At 52.0% G+C, this 19,037-nt stretch overlaps 1 protein-coding gene across 1 annotated transcript in view; it reads left to right on the top strand.

Annotated features, from left to right (window-relative positions):
* CDH22 (cadherin 22) overlaps positions 1-19,037 on the top strand; it is a 91,820-nt gene that overhangs the window by 17,944 nt on the left and 54,839 nt on the right. Inside the window, exons 2-3 of the mRNA XM_075167022.1 lie at positions 6,665-6,732; positions 16,030-16,998. Coding sequence (XP_075023123.1) covers positions 16,774-16,998 — 225 coding nt within the window. The 5' untranslated portion in view covers positions 6,665-6,732; positions 16,030-16,773. The remainder of the gene's footprint in view (positions 1-6,664; positions 6,733-16,029; positions 16,999-19,037) is intronic.

Genomic DNA, 19,037 nt, shown 5'->3' with positions numbered 1-19,037 from the left:
CACACTGAGGCTGTCTTGTTTTGCATATGTGGTGCCCACTACTTTTCCTTCGCTTAAAGGAGCGTGACTGCTGGATGCTGGTCCACAGTCTGCAAATACAATGCTGGAGGGGGTGGAGGAGGAATCAATTTTTATTTTTTTTTTTCACCTGACAAAGTGGTCGGAGTTTCTTGCAGAGGAAAGGCTAGTACTGTATCTGGCTTGCAGAATCGTATCCAGAAACCTAGGGTGTTCTTGTTGATTTGTCAAAAGGACATAGCTCTGCTGTGCTAGTCCATCATGATATCAATGATTCAGACTCTAGCTAGGGAAGGACTCTGAAATCAGGAGACAGATTTAACACTTTAATTTTTTTCCTCTTAAAGTCCTCCAAGAAATGTGCATCCTGTCTGTAGTGGTCTCTTTCAGCTTTGTTCAGCCACATTCCACAGTTTTCTGATGCTTGCTTCCACTTTGGCTTTCTCATACGTGAACCTTTTGTTATGCCTGTGTCGGTGCTTGTGTCCTGAATCTCCTTGCTGAGAACTGGATTTGGGAAAGAGCAAGCAGCAGGCAGTACAACCAAAAGCCATCACCTGTTTCTGGAGTTTGCTGCTGTCTGCAGCCCTTTTGATTTATACACAGCAAAGGTCACTGAAGCAACAGGCCATTTTGGCATATTTGCTTACCCTGTGTATTCTCTGAGCAGCGTGACCTGTATGTGGTGTCATTACTCAAGAACAGTAAAATGAAACTGGGGGTGGGGTGTAGCAGCAGGACCCTCAGTTCTTGTCTCTCTGCAGTAAAGGGCAGAAAGAGCAAGGAGGCTGTAAAGCCCATGCCAGCCTCTTCTGGGGCACTGTTGGCCACTGTGGAGCCTTTTTGCTTGCACTTACGTTGGTGGCTGTATTGGGACTGGCCGCCAGCAGGACTGTCTCCTTCTCTTTTGGGCTTTGAAAGGTCTTTCCTGATGTATCTGCGCAAAGGAAAAACTTGGTCTCTCTTCTGAGCCACAGACCTGGGGGATGATGTCCTTTGCTGATACAGCAGCACCATTGGCAACTCTGCTTGGGTCCTAGTCATGAAGATTTTGGGAATCCAGACTGGGAGTGCCTGTATGTCAGTGCTGGCAGCAGACAGCAAAGCAGGGGGCTCTCAGAGCAAGTGGCCAAGGTGTCTAGTTCCATCCCAGGCTCATCACCTTTGGAGAGGGGAATGGGTGATTTGCCTTTCTCCGGTGTTAGCTGTTGCTGCCTTTAGATCTGCCCTTGGCATTCAGAGCTCTCATCTGCTCTGGGCTGCTGTGCACCTGCCTGCAGCTCTCAGGAGAGCCTCTAATAGCTGAAGGTGGAGGAGGAGAGTGATTCCTCACTGAACAAGGCATGCTAGTTAAAAAATAAACTGGATCTGGCCAGGTGTCCTGGTTTTGGCTGGGATAGAGTTAATTTTCTTCCTAGTAGCTGGTATAGTTTATATTTTGGATTTAGCATAAGAATAATGTTGATAACGCACTGGTGGTTTAGTTGTTGCTAAGTAGCGTTTACACTAGGTCCAGGACTTTTCAGCTTCCCATGCTCTGCCAGGTGCACAAGAAGCTGGGAGGGGGCACAGCGAGGACAGCTGACCCAAACTGACCAAAGGGGTATTCCATACCATATGATGTCATGCTCAGTATATAACCTGGGGGGAGTTGGCCGAGGGGGAGCAATTGCTGCCTGGGGACGGGCTGGGCATCAGTCGGAGGGTGGTGAGCGGTTGCGTCACTTGTTTTTTTCCCCTGGATTTTGTTTCTCTCTCTCTCTCTCTCTCTCTCTCTCTCTCTCGTTGTTTTACTTTTCATTACAAGTTGTTGTTGTTGTTGTTATATTTTCTTTCAAGTATTAAACTGTTCTTATCTCAACCCACCAGTTTTCTTACTTTTGCTCTTCCGATTCTCTCCCCCATCCCAGTGAGCAGCTATGTGGTGCTTAGTTGCCGACTGGGGTTAAACCACGACACCAGGTAAAGTCTTTGAACAGCACTTACAAGTACGGACGGGGCTGCTCTGTGGTGGTTGCCTCTCCAAGGGTCTGTGTCCCTTTGGACTCAGCCAGGAGTAGGTTGCAATGCGGAGAGTGGCAGGCATCATTCTGCTTGCGGGGGATATGTGAGAAGTGTGATGGAGCTGGCAGAGTAGGGAAGGCCTGGGTCTGTCTGGCCAGTACGGGGCATGTTCCCTGGGCAGACAGGACAGAAATGGAGCAGGGCCTTGTCACATCTTGCAGCCTTTACCAGTGTGTGTTGGAAGAGCCAGGATCTGCCCTTCCTTAAGGGGAGGCGAGAGGACCTCTGTGCACGGGGAAGGCAGTGGGGCTGGCGCGCCTCTCTTCAAACTGTCCCATCGCTCCTGGTCTGCGAACTCTCCTCCTCTTGCTGGTTAATATTAGTATTCAGTTTGTGGAATGGGCTATGCAATTAACACAAAGGTACAGTCATTCATTCTGACTGGAGGACTCGTGGGATCAGATGTACTGGGGATAGGGAGCGGAGGCTTTCTGCTGGGAAAGAATGTCACAGCACAGCGGACACAGAAATGAAAAGCTATTAATAATGATCCCGGAACTTCACTTCCATCAGCTGTTTATTTAACGGTGCTCCGTATTCAAAGCCTCCTGATTTATGTGGGCAATAACACTCGCAGTCCTGGGATCACTTTTTTAAGCAAGGCTAATGGGGTGAAACCATCATACTGCGACAGTAGAGATCAAGCTGGGAAAATGATACTGGAGAGAAAAATAAACTATCGCCTAGATTATCCAGGAGCTACGCTGGGCTGGGAGTTGGTGTGAGCTCCCTGCTCTTCCAGCATTTATTAAGGCTTTTACTTCCTTTTTTTCTTGTTCTTTGTGAACAGAATTTACCGGGCATGGAAGGATATAAAAATTTGATTCTACCAGACAGGATGCTAAAAGCTTCTGGGTTTGCATTCAAGTGAAGTTTTAGTAGCGCGGCCATGTGTGCTGTTCTCTGCGCGAGGCCCCAGGGGAGACAGCCCTTGTCTCCAGGGGTTCCCATCCTGACAGCCCTGTTCCTGAGGGGCTGGTCCCTCCAGGGAAAGGGGTTTCTGCCCTCTTCTGTCCGTTGCTTGGTTTTTGCTTGCACAGCTGTGGTGTTGGGGCACCTCTGCCCGCAGCTGTGTGCCTGGAGGGGTGGAGATGAACTGTTCCAGGCTGTGGCAAGGAGGGGGGGAATGGGGCCACTCCGCTCTGGGCAGGCCGGTGTCCATGCCAATTCTCTTCACTGGACTGTTTGCCCTGGCAGTGTCAGCGAGGTCTGCATGGTAGGGCCATGAGCGCTGGGCCAGCACTGACCTGGCTGATGGATTTGGCACAAGCTCATGATGTTTACCTCTTCTTGCAGCAGGGAGGTTGGGTTGCGGGTGCAAGAAGGGCTTGGGGCAGGAGGAATGTGAGCGAGCTGTGCCAGTTTCTTCTGAATCTGCCAAGCGAGCCCTTGGGGAACAATAGTTGGTTTCACCAGCTCCCTCTGGACATCTGGCGGTGTGCAGAAGGAGTGCCAAATGTTGGCCAGCCAGAGTATACGTGAATTGGTGGTATTTGCAAGGTAGTGAGCAGCTTTTGGCAAAACCTGCCTGTTTTTCCCGGGGAAGTGAAACAGCACTTACGCCGCCAAGCTGTGGTGCTGGCAGTTGTGGTTCGTGTTGCTCTGGACAGGCTCTGACTCCTGGGACACGACTCCAAGTACTGTGCATCATCAGAAGCTAGTAGTGGTGATGTAATTAATAGAATGAAACAAATTATTCCAAATAAATAATGCATCTATCATTAATGATAAAATGCAAAATTTAGCCTATTGCTGTTGTCTGCAAGTTGCCTACAAGGAGGTTGTAATCTTGTAGTCTGTTATAGGCTGGAGAAAGCCATTATCTACAGCTCATGGGTGAACAGTGTGCTGTGAGGATTGCTTGCTTAGAGACCTGGCCCATCTGCTCCAGCGTGTAGGTCCCTGGCTCAGCAAGTGGGTCAAATTCCTCCTGGTTGTGCTTTGTGAGGGGGAGGTGGGCTTTGCTTTGAATGAGTCTCTACCTGGGTGACCATCCAGAGGCCCTTTTGGATCTGTGAAGCTCTGGTGCCCTTTCTCAAGAACACCTGCTCGTTACTGGCCTGTTTCTGCTCAAAGTGCAGCTTTAGGGACCCAAGGAAGGACCTAGCAGGGCTCTGATCGCCTGGGGCAGCCCTGAGGGGTGTGCGGTGGCTCAGTTCTTGCTGTGCTCCTTTTGGAAACGTAGACTTTCAAATAGACTTGGCCAAAATGTGCTGCCTGGGTAGGAGACTCTGCTACCAGGGATTTCTGCCAACTCTGGTGGATTTTTCTGAGCAATGCTGTATCTTAGCAAAACATATTTGCTTCCTGTTTGGGGGATGAGGCTGTGCAGCATTCAGCTTCAGATTCCTGAATTTCTGTGGTACCAAGATTCCTTCCTTTCTCCCCAGTGTGTTTGCTCAGGAATTTCTGGAGAATGGGAAGGTTTGGGGCTGGAGCCTGCAAAAGCCTGTGTATAGGCAGGACAGTATAGTATTGCTCAGGTGGTGGTGGTTGATGGTGATGACAGTGCATTTGGGAGTGACGTGTGCTGGCGTGGTACTCTGTCTGCCGCATGGATGCTACAGGGGCAAGTCTGGTAGCCTGGGTGGCTAAGGAGTGCAGATGCAGAGCAGTGGATATTGTTGCAGAAATAGTTTTCTTACCCATTATACTATCTTGTTTCTAATTCTTATTTAACGAGCTCCTCTGAAATAAGAAAATCATTGTAACAGTTTCCTTAAGTGTGAAAGATCAGGCTGAAATTGGCATTAAAGAGACTAATTACTCTCATTCTTCCACCTTTCTGACAGCTGTTTATTGCTGCAGACGTTGTCCTGAGGTGCTGAGGAAGCCACTTGCCTTTTCAGGCTGCTTTTGGCCTAAGGTACCTGCAAGAGGAAGTTAGTGCCTGCTTCTAATCTGGGCTGTGCACAGCTTGATCATCCTCTTACGGCGGGTAAAAAGCTGCGGGTGTGAGACCTGTGGTGCAACTCCCCCGCATCCTGTTCTGCTTTTCACTGCTGTCTTGTCTCCCTAGTGACCTCCCCACTTCAGTGTGGGTGATCCTATGCTGACTTGGTCTTAGTCTCAAAATGACAGTGTGCTGCCACAGGAGGAGACTTCCTTGGTCTCATGCGTTCTGCAAAGAGGGGTCACATGTCTCCTATCATGAGGACTGAGAGACTTCCAGGTACAAAATTGCCAAGAGGGTTAAAATGTATAGGGAAGAAGAGTGAGCAGCAGCGAGGCCGTCCTGAAAGCGATGTGTGCCTGCCATTGGATTTATTTACCAGAGGATTGAGTCTGAGCCTGACCTTGAACCCTGGGCAGCAAGTTGAAGAAAGTTTCTTTGAACCCTTCTGGCTCAGTATAATATCCACTTGTTATTCTCTGTAGGAATTTGGGGAGACTTCCAGGAGGGGTGGAAAGCTGCAGACAAGAAAGCTGTGAACATCTTCAATTTTCCATTTAATCACACAATATTGAATGATAAATAATTCATGCATCTGCCAAACATTTGCTTAAAAGAACCCAATTCCCTCCACATTTGTCAAAGTGTAAAAATTCCATTTTGTGGTTTTTTTTTTTATTTTAATCTGTCCTTTAAATCCTATCCAGATGCCCATTTATCTGGGCTATCAGCCTTGATTCCACTCGCCCTGTTTTGGGCAGTCCGGTGCTCATGCCTTTCCTTTCTTGTCACTTCTGCTGGCCTCCAGGGCACAAAGAAGTGGCAGCAGGAGGCAAGGAGGGGAGTGATGGTGGTTCCTGTGTGTCCTTGGGCTGTGCCACAGGGATCAGCTCTGGTGGTGGTGGTGGAGGCTTGTGGGGGTTCTCTGCGCTGCTGTATGGCAGCATTTCTGGCTCCTCATGAGCTAGTGGGGCATAAAAGATGCAAGGCTGTTGGGAATGCAACTTCTGACTCTGTACAGGGCGTTTGTAAGGGGATGGCTTTCAGATTGCGGCTATCTATCCAGATCCTAAAATTAAAGACCTCCTCTGAGCTCTGGAGCTTTCTCTCCACAGCAGGAGGAACTCTGTCCCCCCCAGCAGATGTGACAGAGAGTTGTGTGGCTGCAGACATCTTCCCCATACCAGCACTGCTCACCCTTGGCCTGTGAGGGCAAAGGATCCCTAGTGTTCTCTGCCAGTGGTGCCAAGCCTAGGGCAAGGATGTGCAGGCAGCATGGTGGCTGGGTCAATGTCCATTGCTGCAGGCAGTGGGCAGGCAGGCATTGGAGGAGCAGCAATGTCACCTTGTCCTGCCCAGCTAGAGACAGGGTCTCCTTCATGTGCTCTCTTTCAGCTTCACCTGGGTGTTAATGCGAATTTGGCACTGACTTTCAGTTCCTGTTTGGCCAGTCCCCTGGCTCAGTCCAGTTCTTCTTATAGCCTTGACTAAGATAATCTCCTGTAAGTTATGGATTTTGCTTCCTACGTGGGGTCCCTTGTCATTTTCTGCCAGGTCGTGACTGAGCTCATTGCTTGTTTTTTCCCTTTCAGTTTTTATATCAGATTTGGGCTCACGGCAAATGGGGCTTCTCTTTTTTGTTTGGTTGTTTTCTTGTGTCTCCCCTCTTGTTTTTTTGTCTCCCCTCAGCTGTGGAGAACTCTGATCCTTCTGCTTCTGTAACGATTCTGTTCACAAGCCTTTGGGAAGCCGGACAGGTATGTTGGGTTTCCTTTCTCTGCTGAAGCAATTGGTGGGTCCTAGCATGCACAATGTTTAGCAGCGTACAGCTTTCCTATGCAAAGGAAAGACTAGCCATGCCCGGTCAGATCTGAGTGCTCAAGTGCTTTGTTTTGCTTTTTTGCTAGCACATCAGGCAGTTTGTCAGGTTCCCCGAAAGAGTGACTCGCCTGCGATCCCTTGAATCATCCCTTGGGATCAGCCTTCTCTCGCCCATTGAGTCAGAGATGCCAGCACTCCTGATGCGTGGGGCTTGGTGGGGTGGCAGCAGGAGTTTGCGCTGCAAGTGTTTTGCTCTGTGCCTGTGTCTGTGTGTCCAGCTGTGCCAGTGCTGATGGGTGTACCCTGAGCTCCTGGATACCCAGGCTTTAGCACTGCATCAAATCAGCAGAGAGGGATGAAGAGGCCAGTGCCTGCTGGCGCTGTGTTGTCGCTCAGGTGTCAGAGGCTTCTGCCTCTGGAGCTGACTGGGGATTTGTGAGGCTAGGGAGAGCTCCCCTCTGGGAAGCAGGAAGGAGACACCTTCTGCTACTGCTCCTTTGAAGCTGTGCGGAGTGTTGCATGCATAACTGCAGCAAGCAGGATCCTGAGGGGAGCAACAAGAATGTCCAGGGAGCAGGAGGGTCTGGCGTGGGGCTAGCAGAGCTGGTGTGTAATGGATGGGCAGTGCGAGCACTTGCAGTCCTGTGCTGAATGGCAGGAAGGGACCTGGTGTGCTCAAGGGCTGGGAGGATGAAATTCGGAAAGGGGAAACCACAAATGGCATAGCAGAGCAGTCTCTGGCGTCAAGCAGTTCCTAGGCTCTGGACATGGACAGCAATCCCGTCTGGGGCTGTGGTTTCCCTCATCTCTCTGACTTACCTCCTGGGCACTCGGAGGCAGAGCTTTTGTGTGCTCAGCTGGGACAGCAGTTTGTCCTGGAGGCTGATTGCTCTGCCTGGTTGGTCAGAGCCTCCTGAGAGCCGTGGTCAGCTGGCTCCTTGTCTGGGCGTTGGTGCAGATGTGCTGGCCTTGCTGGTGCAGCTTGCTCTGCCCGATGCAGCTAGCTGTGCTCCAGCCTGCAGATGTGTTAGCTGCAGAGTGGCTCCGTGCTTTCTGTTCCTTCTTGGCTTGGAGGTGATTTCTCCCAGGCCTGGGCAGAAGGAATCATGTATGTATCAGGGCCACAGGAAGATTCCTTTGCTTCCACCTCCTCTCAGAGATTGTTTTTAAAGGCGAATTAGAAGTGTTGTATTCACAAAGACAAGGCATGAAAATTCCATACTTGGGAAAGAATTACTGCAGAGCGAGACCGTTATGGCTGTAAAACCCTTTTCCCTAAGGCAGACTTTGAGATTTTCTTTGCAATTAAAATTTCTTTGAAACTTGGACCAAAGAAGATTTGGAGAAAAAATCTCCTGAACTTTGAAAATACTTTTTTCAAACAATGCATGTGTGAGAGCTTTAACAAATACTGTTCCTCCCAGTGTGTCTGATAGCAGAAAGTGACTGAACATGAGAAGTCAAAAGGTTGTGAATAGCTCCTGCTCTGACAGTTGCTGCACTCTTCTATTAGAATTTCTCAAGGCAGCATCAAAGGGGACAATAATTAAACTTAAAGCAACTTAAAAAGAAGGGAGAAAATGGGTGTTTAGTCATACGGTCCTGAGCATTGTATAGGTAGAAATTCCTCTAGAAAAACAACTTTACTTGGACTATGTGCAAGTTTATCTGAGAAGAAAAGCAGAGGAAGAAGTCCCCTGCTGGGAGAATAATTCCAAGGAAACAGAAGGAGGAAACCCAGAGATTTATTTCAAGAACAAGCATGACTAAACTTTTACTAAGTATAATGGGCTTTCTGCCCTGTTGTCAAAGCTGAGGCTAGGGTGACATTAGTGAGAAAACTTGATTTTATCATTATCTGCCTGTCTTCTGTGCTCTGTATCAGGGCTGAAGACTTGCTGAAAGGCAGATTGCTATCAAACATTGCTTTGCACAGTCTGGACCTGCATTTGGGATATGTTCATCCAGTATAAAAATAAAAGTAATTTAAATATCCTCTTTCAAAAGCCTCTACAGTTTTGAATCCCTTGGCCACTTATCTCCAGCATTTGTACACACTGTGATGCTATGTGCCATCCAGGTCAATATCTCTAGCCATCTCTCACTTGATTTGGCAAAATGCGTTGAGATTCTGGAAAGGACACTGAATTAGAGTATTTCAGCAGAGGGATGCTATGGGGGTTCCAGAGCTTGCAGTGGCAAAAACCTGTCTAGCTTGCAGTTGCTCTCCGTGGCACCACAGTATTATGATACATTGTGCAGCTTTGTTTTACCTGAACATTGGGCCTTAAATGCCACATCACTGATGGGATCTGCTATGGAATGGAACTTGCAGTGCAGTGGCTATGACCATAATCCATCTTGATGTGAGTGGGCATCCCACACCTTTGCTCTCACCAGTGCTGATGTCCCTTACAGAATTAGCAATGCATGTTTATGTATTCCAGCCAAAGACACTCGTTGATGGTGGCTGTGAGTACTGCAGTGGTGCAGAGGGAATTGGAGCAGCAGCCAGGTTGTGGTGTTGGTCCCTAGTGTTTTAAATCTGCAGAGCACTCCCTGTAGGGCTGAGGGCTGGATGCCCTGACTATTCCATTGTCCAGCCCAAAGGGGTAATCGTAAAATGCCTCTTGGATGCTAGGAAGGAGCTGTGAGAAGATACGGGGATATAGGTGGGCGCTTGGCCATGGTGCAGTGGTCCAGGGTCATTGTGGTACTGAGGTGCGTTGTCAGAGGCAGTGTGTGGGATGTTGGATGCTGGCATGTGATACCCTTGCCATGTGGCCTAGTTGGAGTTGATAGTATCTTATGTCTGGCAAGATTGGCTCCTCCCTCGCCTCTAGATTTCGAGGAGAATTTCATAAAAGAAAAAAAGTATCTTTGCCTCATCTTGTCTTACAATATCCAGTAGAGAGAGTGAGCTCCAGAGAGCCTGAGTTCATGTCTTAGCCCTAGGCCTGGAGATTATGAACCATCCTAAAGCTTTGCAGCAGCCTTGCCATGCTTGCATTACCTCCATACAACAGATACTGGAAGCATGCTCTAGCCAGCCTGTTCTTTTTCCCAGAAAGGGGAGCATTAAGTGGATTTGAATTCTGTTTAACAGGAGGAGATGTGGTTACACACCGTGTGCTGCACTGTAGGCAGTACTAGAGAAGAATTGCTTTGAAGTAATTGCAGGCTTTTTGCTGCCCTGTCTCCCAGCAAGGTCTGTCTGAGGCTGGGCTGTCATGCTGCCCACGCTCTTGGGTGTGAGGCGGGTGCGCTCCCTGCAGATGCAGGCTCTGAACTGGCACTAGTGTGGTCCCCAGAGCTGCTGTTGTGCTTGCACATGGCCTCAGCTGTTCCCTTATGGCTGGCACAGCTGGCACGTATGGATGGTTCTGGACCCTGTGCTGAGCTCCTTGGTCTGCTGTTATTGCTGCATGCTGGAGATCGCAGAGCTGCCCTTTGGGCTCACCCTCTGAGCTCTCAGGTAAAGGCACATTGGGGTCAGGACGTGTTGGGCAGAGAATGGAGGGGCCTGGTTGGTGCTGAAGGTCTGCCCCGCTATTTGGAGAGGGTCTCCAGATAGACTTGCATGTCTGGGGAAGGAGCTGGTGTGAAGCTGTGCTCTTCTTGCTGCTCCAACAGCGAGACATGTCTGCCTGCTCACTGGGGAGCCTAGCAGGAGCTTTTGTCCATCTGACTCCTGTCCTGGGTCATCTCTAAAGATGCTGTAGTCCTGCCTGTTGGAAGCTGCACTGCAAACCACTGACAAGGCTGTGTCTGTGCTCTACATCCACCTCCAACCTGCCTCTTGCATCTCCCTGTGCTCTTCTCTCCACCCTCCCTGTGTAGTAGCTATGCTCAGTGCCAAAGCTGACAGAACAGTGCTGGACCAACATGGCTTCCTTGTGACTGCAGTCAGAGATACCAGCTCCAGACCAACAAGGCAGACCGTGGGATGTATGCATGCCACAGCTCTTCCCCGGCCCCCCTTTGTCATTGCGTGGTCTGCCCTTGGGAAGCCAGTGGAGAGCGCAGTGTAAGGAGCAACTGTCCAGCAGCACGAGAGTCCACAAGCTCCCAGTTTTCAGCTGTGAGGTTGGGTTTCTGCATACATGTGCTGGAAGCAACTGATAGCCCCTCCCCGGAGACCGTCCCTGCTGTGTTGCTGTCTGCTCCTTCCCTCTCTTTGTTGGGTAACGGGGCTGGAGCCGGGTAACTGATACTCCCAGTTTGAACTCATTCTGCATATAGCTAACTAACTGAGCAATGAGGGCCATGCCCAGGACCATGGGGGTCAGGACTGACCTATTGTCTCTGATCAGTGACCTACCTGCTGCAGCCTCCATTTCCTTGTGTCCTTTGGGGTGTCAGTATGCCATGGAAAAGCAGGAGAAGGCCCAAGCTTTAGGGAGCTCCTTGGTATTCATTCTGTGGCTCCTCCTTCCCAAGGGTGGCACAAGCAGTGCCTTACTCTTGCTTTACTCTCCAGCAGCTTTTGTAGCATCCCTGTGGCCGTTCTGGACAGACAGAGCAGTCCTGATGCTCGTGCAGGCAGTTCATGCAACTCTGCTGGGAGGTGCCAAGGAGCCAAGGCAGTGCATGCAGGCCTGCATTAGCTCAGGCAGCAAGCGGGGGTCGAGGAGGGAGGGCTCTCCTGCTCTGTTGCAGCTTTTATAGCTGATGGGGAGCTCTGCACTTTCTGCTGATTATAAGGGCTTGTCTTAGAGGAACAGTGCTGGTGTGGCAGTCCTTCCAATAGAGCTGCAGGCACAGGGAGCACTGCATGAGCTCCCAGGGCACTCACCTGGCCTCTGGTTGGGATCACCCCTCCCTGGGCTCCTGGGGCACTACTGCCCTGGCTCTGGGACTGCAGCCGTGTTGGGCAATAGTACAGTTCGGAGGTGTAGGGCTGTGATGTATTGGGCAGTGCTATCTTTGTGTGCTGTTGCCTGCCTGTGTCTTCCCCCTCCCCCTGCCTGCTTTCCCCTGCATCAGCCTGCATTTGTAAAATGAAATAAATATTGACACGGACAGGATGCTATTCAATTTGTCCTGATCACTGGGCTGCGGTGAGTTCTGACAGAGCACAGTGTAAAACATAAGCTCAGGATGTAATTTCTACTGTCAATATGATGTACAGTACGGCTGTGCCAAATACACAGACAAACTGCACAAGCTCTTGTGGGGAGGGGAGAGGGGGAGTAGTGCTGATAATTGGGAAGCAGGAATGACAGAGCAGCAGGAGAGAGGGCATCACCCTGGGCCCAGGGTGGTGCGAGAGTCTGGTGCTTCATTGCATCCGTGAAAGTCTACCTGGCAGAGCAAGTGCCTGGGCACACTGCCGTGTTGGGTGCACGTGTGCTGTGCACCTGCAGCCGCATGCTGCTGCCTGCTTGGGATGCTGTGCTGCGGGCTGGTTCTGGCTGCAACAGCAGCAGCTCCCACTAGTTATTTATGGCTCCACTGCTCACGTGTGGCAGAGAGAAGTGGCACTTCCAGCTGCTGGTGAAAGGTCTTCAATAACACGGGGAAGTAAATGTTGTGCTAGTCTTGCTCCTGTGCACGGGACCTTCTCTGGTGCTTTGCAGCCCTGTGGTACTTTCAATCCTGCTGCCACATGTGCAGGCTGCTGCAAGGGCACAAGCAGGACTTGGGGCTCTTGGGTCTGCTGCCTCTGGAAGAGGTCTGTGATGTGACAGCCAGAAAGAAAGGTGTGCACACTGAGAAGAGACATGTCACTGAGCCTAGGTGTGGCCTGAAGCTGTGACAGCAGAGAAGCAGGCTGAGAGTTTGTGGGTGGAGAAGAAGAATCCAGTTTGTGGCCACGAGCCTTGCCACAGATGTGTCTCTGCGTCAGTGTTTCTAGGTGGCTCTGGGTACCAAGGGCTGGAGCTCACGCTAGATTGTATAAATGGGCTTTGCAGTCTGGGACCTGAGTGTCTTAGAGGTGCATCAAGGCAAACTGGGTTACGCCTCCTCCATTGCTACCCATAGGAAGAGCATGCGGACAGCTCAGCTCAGTGTAGCTGAACTTTGGACATGTGAGACAGCCACCAGCAAACCACATTAGTTCAGATGTAGCAGTAAGATGAGAAATCTGTTAAATGTAAAAAGCAGCATAATGGCTGAAACTCTAAACACAAGGTTGCGGTTCCCACAGCAACGGCAGCCCAGCCCATGCGTGCTCAGCGGGACTCTTCTCTCCCTGGCAGTAGCTGCTCTGTGGAGTGCTCAGATGCAACAGGGCTGAGCAAGTTGCCTTGGGAACTGCAGGCCAGCTTGTCCACCAGCCGGGGAGCAGCTCTGCTGGAGCAGTGCTCGCCCACTGGGCATCTTTTGCCCTCGCTTCCTCTTCTCTGCCTTACTTTAGTGTGTGCATTTAAATTGTTGCTTTTACTGGTTTATTGATATGGTTTAGGATTTAGCTACTTCCATTTATATGCTGTAACTCTGGCAAGGCTGAAGGAAAAGGCACAGTGCCTGTTTCTGAATGAGTAGCAGTGCCATCCCTGCGTGCATACAGGTCTGCTCCAGTACGTGGCTTGGGTCATCGGGTCATGGAGGAAATCAGCAGCTTGCAGCTGCCACTCAGGTGTGAAATAGTGTTATGAGGGGAACGAGGATGGCTCCTACTGCCCTCACGGAGCCAGTGTTGATGCTGTCTGCCAGCTGTGTGCCCTGAGCACTGTGTGCTGGAGGCAGCCGGGGCAGCGTGCTGCCTTCCTGCCAGCTCGGGGCCCTTGGATGCTGATGTTACTCATAGTGCCTGGATTTGCACCATTGGGCTGGCTTTCTTTCAGCCTCCTGCTGTGTTCAGGAGGTCTTCAGTGGTTGCAGAACTGTTCTCTGGCAGTGGCATTGCTGCCATGTCAGGCTTCTGGCAGGGCTTTATAAACCAGTGTGGAGTAGCCTGGATGGCAAGGAGAGGGTGTCAGGGTGGCAGAGTGGGAGACTTCAGCAGCTGGTGACTGCCTCTCTCCCAGGCTCTGCTTATGTAGTAGTCCTTGAGAACATGTGCAAATGGACTATTTGTTAGGCTCTCTTTCTGGCAGTTGCACTTACCAGGTGCAACCCATTTGTACTCAGACTTTGGACACATTTGGAGGCATTGCCTGCAAAAGTGCTGCAGAATGGCAAGGGCAGAGGTGCTGGATAGTGTGTGCTTCCCGCACTTACTGTTTGCCCTGGGTGCTGGCCTGAAGCTCTTGCTCTGGCACAGCTCGTGCTGTTCAGTTTATTGATATCTCTCGCTATCTGGGAAACTTACTCCAAAATAGCCACAAACTTCCCAGATGTGAGAAATTGGAGAGACACTGTTTGTGGCAGTGGTGCACTATATTTTTTTATACGTATCTTCTGTATATCCACATAAGAGTGATAAAACAGGTTTGTACGTGTCCTGTTATTGTCATTGTGAGTGTCTTGCTCTGAGGTCTGCTGCAGGTGGAGCAGCCTCAGCTCCATTGCTCCAGAGTGGGGATCTTTATATCTGTGTTTGATCGATGAAGGCTGCAGTTACTTTACCCTGTGAGACTTCCAACAGTGGGAAGGAACAACTCAGTCTGTTATCCATCTACAGGTGATCTCGCTCCCCTAGGTATAGTCTCTGATGTTAAATATTTTGATGTTTGATTATAGGGGCTCTCACCAGATTGGCAAGAGTCGCTGGCCCTTCAGGAGCAGTGGCAGGAATGGCTTCTGCATGGGGAGGCCTGACTGCAAGAGGGAGTCATGCCATTGCCAACAGCCTTACCTGGCTGGTACAGAGATGTCTTAATAACAAATGGTCTGGCAGGGAAGAGATGTGAGGAGGAATGTTAGTGCTTCTGTACCATGATTGCTAACATAAAAATACACTGGAGACCCTGTGCTCCTTGGAGCATGAAGTGCACAGGGCTTGCACATGTGACAGCTGACATGTGCATGTGTGCGTGGAATATAGCATGTGTACATGGAGGGGAAAACGCATGTGTACACCTAAATGATGCACAAGTATGGACAAAAGAGCGCCAGTGTGTATGAGTGCTCTTAGCTGTGCATGGGATGGAACATGAGTGTGAGCCCTAGTGTGTGAATAGATTTGTGCACATTGCATGACACACTACTTGTGAACCATGAATAGGCAGTGCAGAATGATGCCTCACACTAATGCTCCACGTTTCTCAGTAAGTGTTTGTCCAGACAGGCAAATGCAGAAATGACGGTGCAGCTCACTGCTGGATGCTTTGGGAAACTGCCCTGTTGGTGTGGTCACAGTAGGGGAATGGCAAGTGCAACGAACAGCTAGGGAAATATTTGCCAGCTGCAAAATGCTCTGAACTGCTAGGGTTGTTTAGAATCATGCAGGGGGCTGTGCGGACCACGGTACAGTTCCCCTTCTATGGGGAGTAGATGGCTAGTCCAGGATCATCCCCCTTTCCATTCATCCTCTTTCCCCCTGCTATTTAGAGCCATGGAAGACAGGAGATTAATTCTGCAAACCAGTGAAGATGTGCATGCTTCATGAGCAGTTCTGGCTGTGACTGGTGGTCGCAGAGCTCTGGTGGAAGCTCAGGGTGTTGGCGCAGGGAGAGATGGGTGCTGCACCTCTTCTCCCCAGGTGCTCACTGAATGCAATCTACCCTTGACCACAGGTCTCATGTCTTTATCCTTAGTGCCTTGTGGGTGGCTTGAATCTTAAACTCTTAGCTTTAAAGTCAGCCAGGTGGCGAATCCTTGAACAGATGCTTTTCTCCTAGCCCATGGCTGCAGAAGCGAGATGCCAGGAAAACTTCTGCTGGGAAGACTAGCAGCGGTGGCTGGACAGCCAGCACCTCCCACTGTCAGGCACTGGCATCCCCCAGCGTGAGCATTGTCTGTGCATGCAGGACTGGTGTGGTCTGGCCCTGTGCAGAGGCAGCAGCAGCTGTGCAGTGCGGGAGTGCTGCCTACACGTCTCCCACCAGCGCGAGCAGCGATGACCCCCCGCCAGCAGCAGACCTCACTCCCCTCGGCAACCAGGGCAGCGTGATGCGGAGGTGCCCTCGACAGTGGGCTCGGAGCTGTCCATAGTGGGGAGAGCTCTGCAGCTTGCTGCCCTCCCTTCCAGGGTCCCTGCTCTAGCAGGACCTGTGGGTCTGGGCGCTGCTGTGGGGCACCTGCAGCAGGGCAGGGTGGGAGATACTGACCAAGGCTGCAGGGGCAGTATGGGGGGACATGAAGCCCCGCTCTCACACCAGCACTGACACCTTGGCCTTTTCCAGGCTCCTGGGGATGCTGCCGGCTGCCCTGCACCTCCCTGCGTGAGCCAGCAGAGGATGGAAGTGACTGGCATCAGCTGGGCAAAGGACCCTTCGCCACGTGCTGGGATGTCACCCTCCTGAAGATGGGAATTACAAATGGGCTTTTGAACTACATGTAGCAGCACAGGCGCCTGCGCTGCCAGACCCCTCGTGCAGGAGTCCAGGGCCACCGCAGGACAGGCAGACGTTGGCCACAGCAGCTCATCCTGTTAAATCCTCTGTGAAACCGTACGTGGACGAGCTTCCCTTCGCTTCCTGTGAATGACGGTTGTGGGTGCCTGTGCCCTGCACACCACTGTGGAGCTCCCTGCCCGCTAGTGGAGTGGGCAGCAGGCTGTGTGTGACCCTGCTCCCCAGTGAGACCGGCGGCAGCCAAGCACGGAGCCGTGCAGCTCTGTCCCCGGGGACAAATGCCAGTTGCCAGACTCTTCGCTGGGGACCCAGGAGCAGCCTGTGAGGCACCAGCACTGACTGCTCCCGCGCTAGCAGTGGGCAGTCCAGGATGTCTGTTGTCACAGATGTGACTCCAGTCTGCTGGGACAGGAGTGCTCCAGCTCTGCGGGACACGGCATGCAGCAGGGATGGGGATGCTCTGCATTGACCAGTGAGCCCCACGCTGCTACTGTGGACTTTCCTCCTCCTCTTCCCTAAAGGATGCTAGTTGCCTGTCCAAAAGCTACTGCTTATGCAGCCCCCTAGAGTGCAATGGTGAAGGGTCTGCAGGGCTTCTCGTGGACCATGCTGCTGCTGCTCTGCGCCATCCAGGAGCTGGGGGCCTGGGCCATGCACACTGCAGTGGAGGGCCCTGGCCTAGGGCAACAGGGGGACCCTGCACTGCTGGCTGGCGGGCGAGTGAAGCGTGGCTGGGTCTGGAATCAATTCTTTGTGGTGGAGGAGTACACGGGCACGGAGCCGCTGTATGTGGGGAAGGTAAGGTAACCCTGTGTCTCCATGGGGCTGACCAAGCCAGTGGCAGAGCGGGGCATCCTGGCAGCACAGTCGAGCCTGGCGGGGGAGAGAGGGCCTGCATGAAGGTTGCTCGTGGGGGCCTGGTTAGAGAAGTGCTGTCTGGGGTGGCAGGAGCCCGGCCGGTCCCTGCTGGGGGGTGGTGAGGTTAATGTGCTCCCAGAGACTCTAGGGCAGGAGCACACCAAAATTCACATCTATGTTCTTCCAGTTGTGTGCTGGGTTCCCATGGTGTTTGGGGTGGGTGCAAGAAGGGGTGCAGCTCTGGGTCTTGTGGGGGCAGTGGGGAAGGCTCAGCCCGATCTCTGTGGGAGGACCTGCTGGGCTGGAGCAGATGTGCAGATTGGGCTGGGCTGGCAGAGCAGGCGTCTGCTCGTGCTGGTCCCTGTCATGCCCTGGGAGCCAAAGTGCTGCTGTAGCACCAAGGGCCTTCCTGCCCCAGCAGTTGCTGCCATAGGTGCAACCTATGACTTCCTGAAGGTGGTCCATCCCTGGTCCTGTAGCCCTTTCAGCATGGGGATAACGTGCTGGGTTTTGTTTTGTGGCCCCTTCCTGTGTCTCCCTCCTGGTTCTCTAAGGACTGTGCTCTGGTGGACCTGCAGGCTACAGCAGCTGTTTCCTAGCTAATTATCTCTGCAGACTGGGGCTGGCAGAGGAGATGTCCCACTCTAGTTGTGGCACAGAAATCCTGCTCTTGTTTGTGGCCAGAGCAAGGTTGTTGCAGGATTTATGTATCTCAGGCTGGCCTGCACAGCATGCTGTGGAAGGTGCTTGGTGTGGGTGTGCAGGGCTTGGAGGACCCTGAGGGCCAGCACTGGTGGTAGAGCTTTCCTGGGGCTTGCCAGGAACTATGCCCATCAGGCCTGTGTTGTGGGTGCTCCTCGGTGCAGGCTTGGGAGCTGCACTGTGTTACTGCGCTGCTCCCAGAGCCAGACCCTCGCTGGGCTTTGCACAGGCAATTCCAGGGGGAGGCACTGGGAGGTTTTGGGCTTGTTGTAACTAGCACATCCTGCTCTGCTGTGAGAAGGTATGGTAGTGGTCACTGGAGCACACTGGTCTCCCCATGCTGGAAAAAACCTGATCTCCCTCCAGCAGTCTGCCTTCTCCGCAAGCAGGTGGCTATTTGTGCTGTCCTGGCTCTTGCCGTTGCTTGCGTGCCCTGCAGAGAGGAGTGCCAGCAAACCTGGAGCTGCTGGCAGATAACAGTGCCTTGCGGGGCAGGACTGGGTCTGTCCTTGGGAACTTGCTGCTTCCCGGTGTGTGACCTCCTGGGGCATGGGGAGGCTGGACATGGACCTCTGCTCCCTCCACTCCTGGTGTCCTGAGGCTGAAGGAGCATTTTGCCTTGGGGTTTCTGGGCTTTGTCCTTTTCTGGGAGCTGTGGAGAAGCTGCCCTGTGGCTCCCATGTGTCAGGAGAATGTGTTATTTGTATACTGATGAAGGCAGTGCTAGCTGTTGGGACCAGTCAGAGGAGCATGCTGCAAGCCAGCTAGACCTGCCGCGGTGGGCTCTCCTCAAAGGAAAATGCCCAAGAGCTCATGGCAGCAGGGCTGTCTGATGGCCTCAGCTGTCTGGTCATGAGTCTGGAGGAGGCTTGAAAATGGGCTTCCTGGCTAGGGGCCAGCTGGGATTTCAGTCGTGATTTGTGTCCATTTCAGCAGACACTCGAAAGCTGCCCTCCTCCGCCACGATGCTCAATGCAGTTACAGCTAATTCACAGCTCCCCTGGGAAGCGACTAGAAGCATCAGGCCCTGTCAAACTCCAAAGGTAGCCTAGCAACTGCCTCATCTCCAAAATGAACCCAGGAACCTACAACTAACCCATTTTACAGCCCCTTTCCACATCATTCACTGCATCACCCACCCCATTCAGAATAAACAGCCAGCCTGCACTGAAAACCATTCCCGTTGAATATTGCTCCTGAGGGCTGAAAGCAACCCGGGGCCGGGCTCTTCCCTGAGACTGGGAGAAGCTGGGGTGCCCGCCGGGGGCGGCCAGGGC

The sequence above is a fragment of the Calonectris borealis genome, chromosome 17, assembly GCF_964195595.1.
Source record: "Calonectris borealis chromosome 17, bCalBor7.hap1.2, whole genome shotgun sequence".
In the NCBI taxonomy this organism is placed as follows: Eukaryota; Metazoa; Chordata; class Aves; order Procellariiformes; family Procellariidae; genus Calonectris; species Calonectris borealis.
Note: the sequence above shows the minus strand (reverse complement) of the source record. Positions and strands in the feature narration are given on the sequence as shown.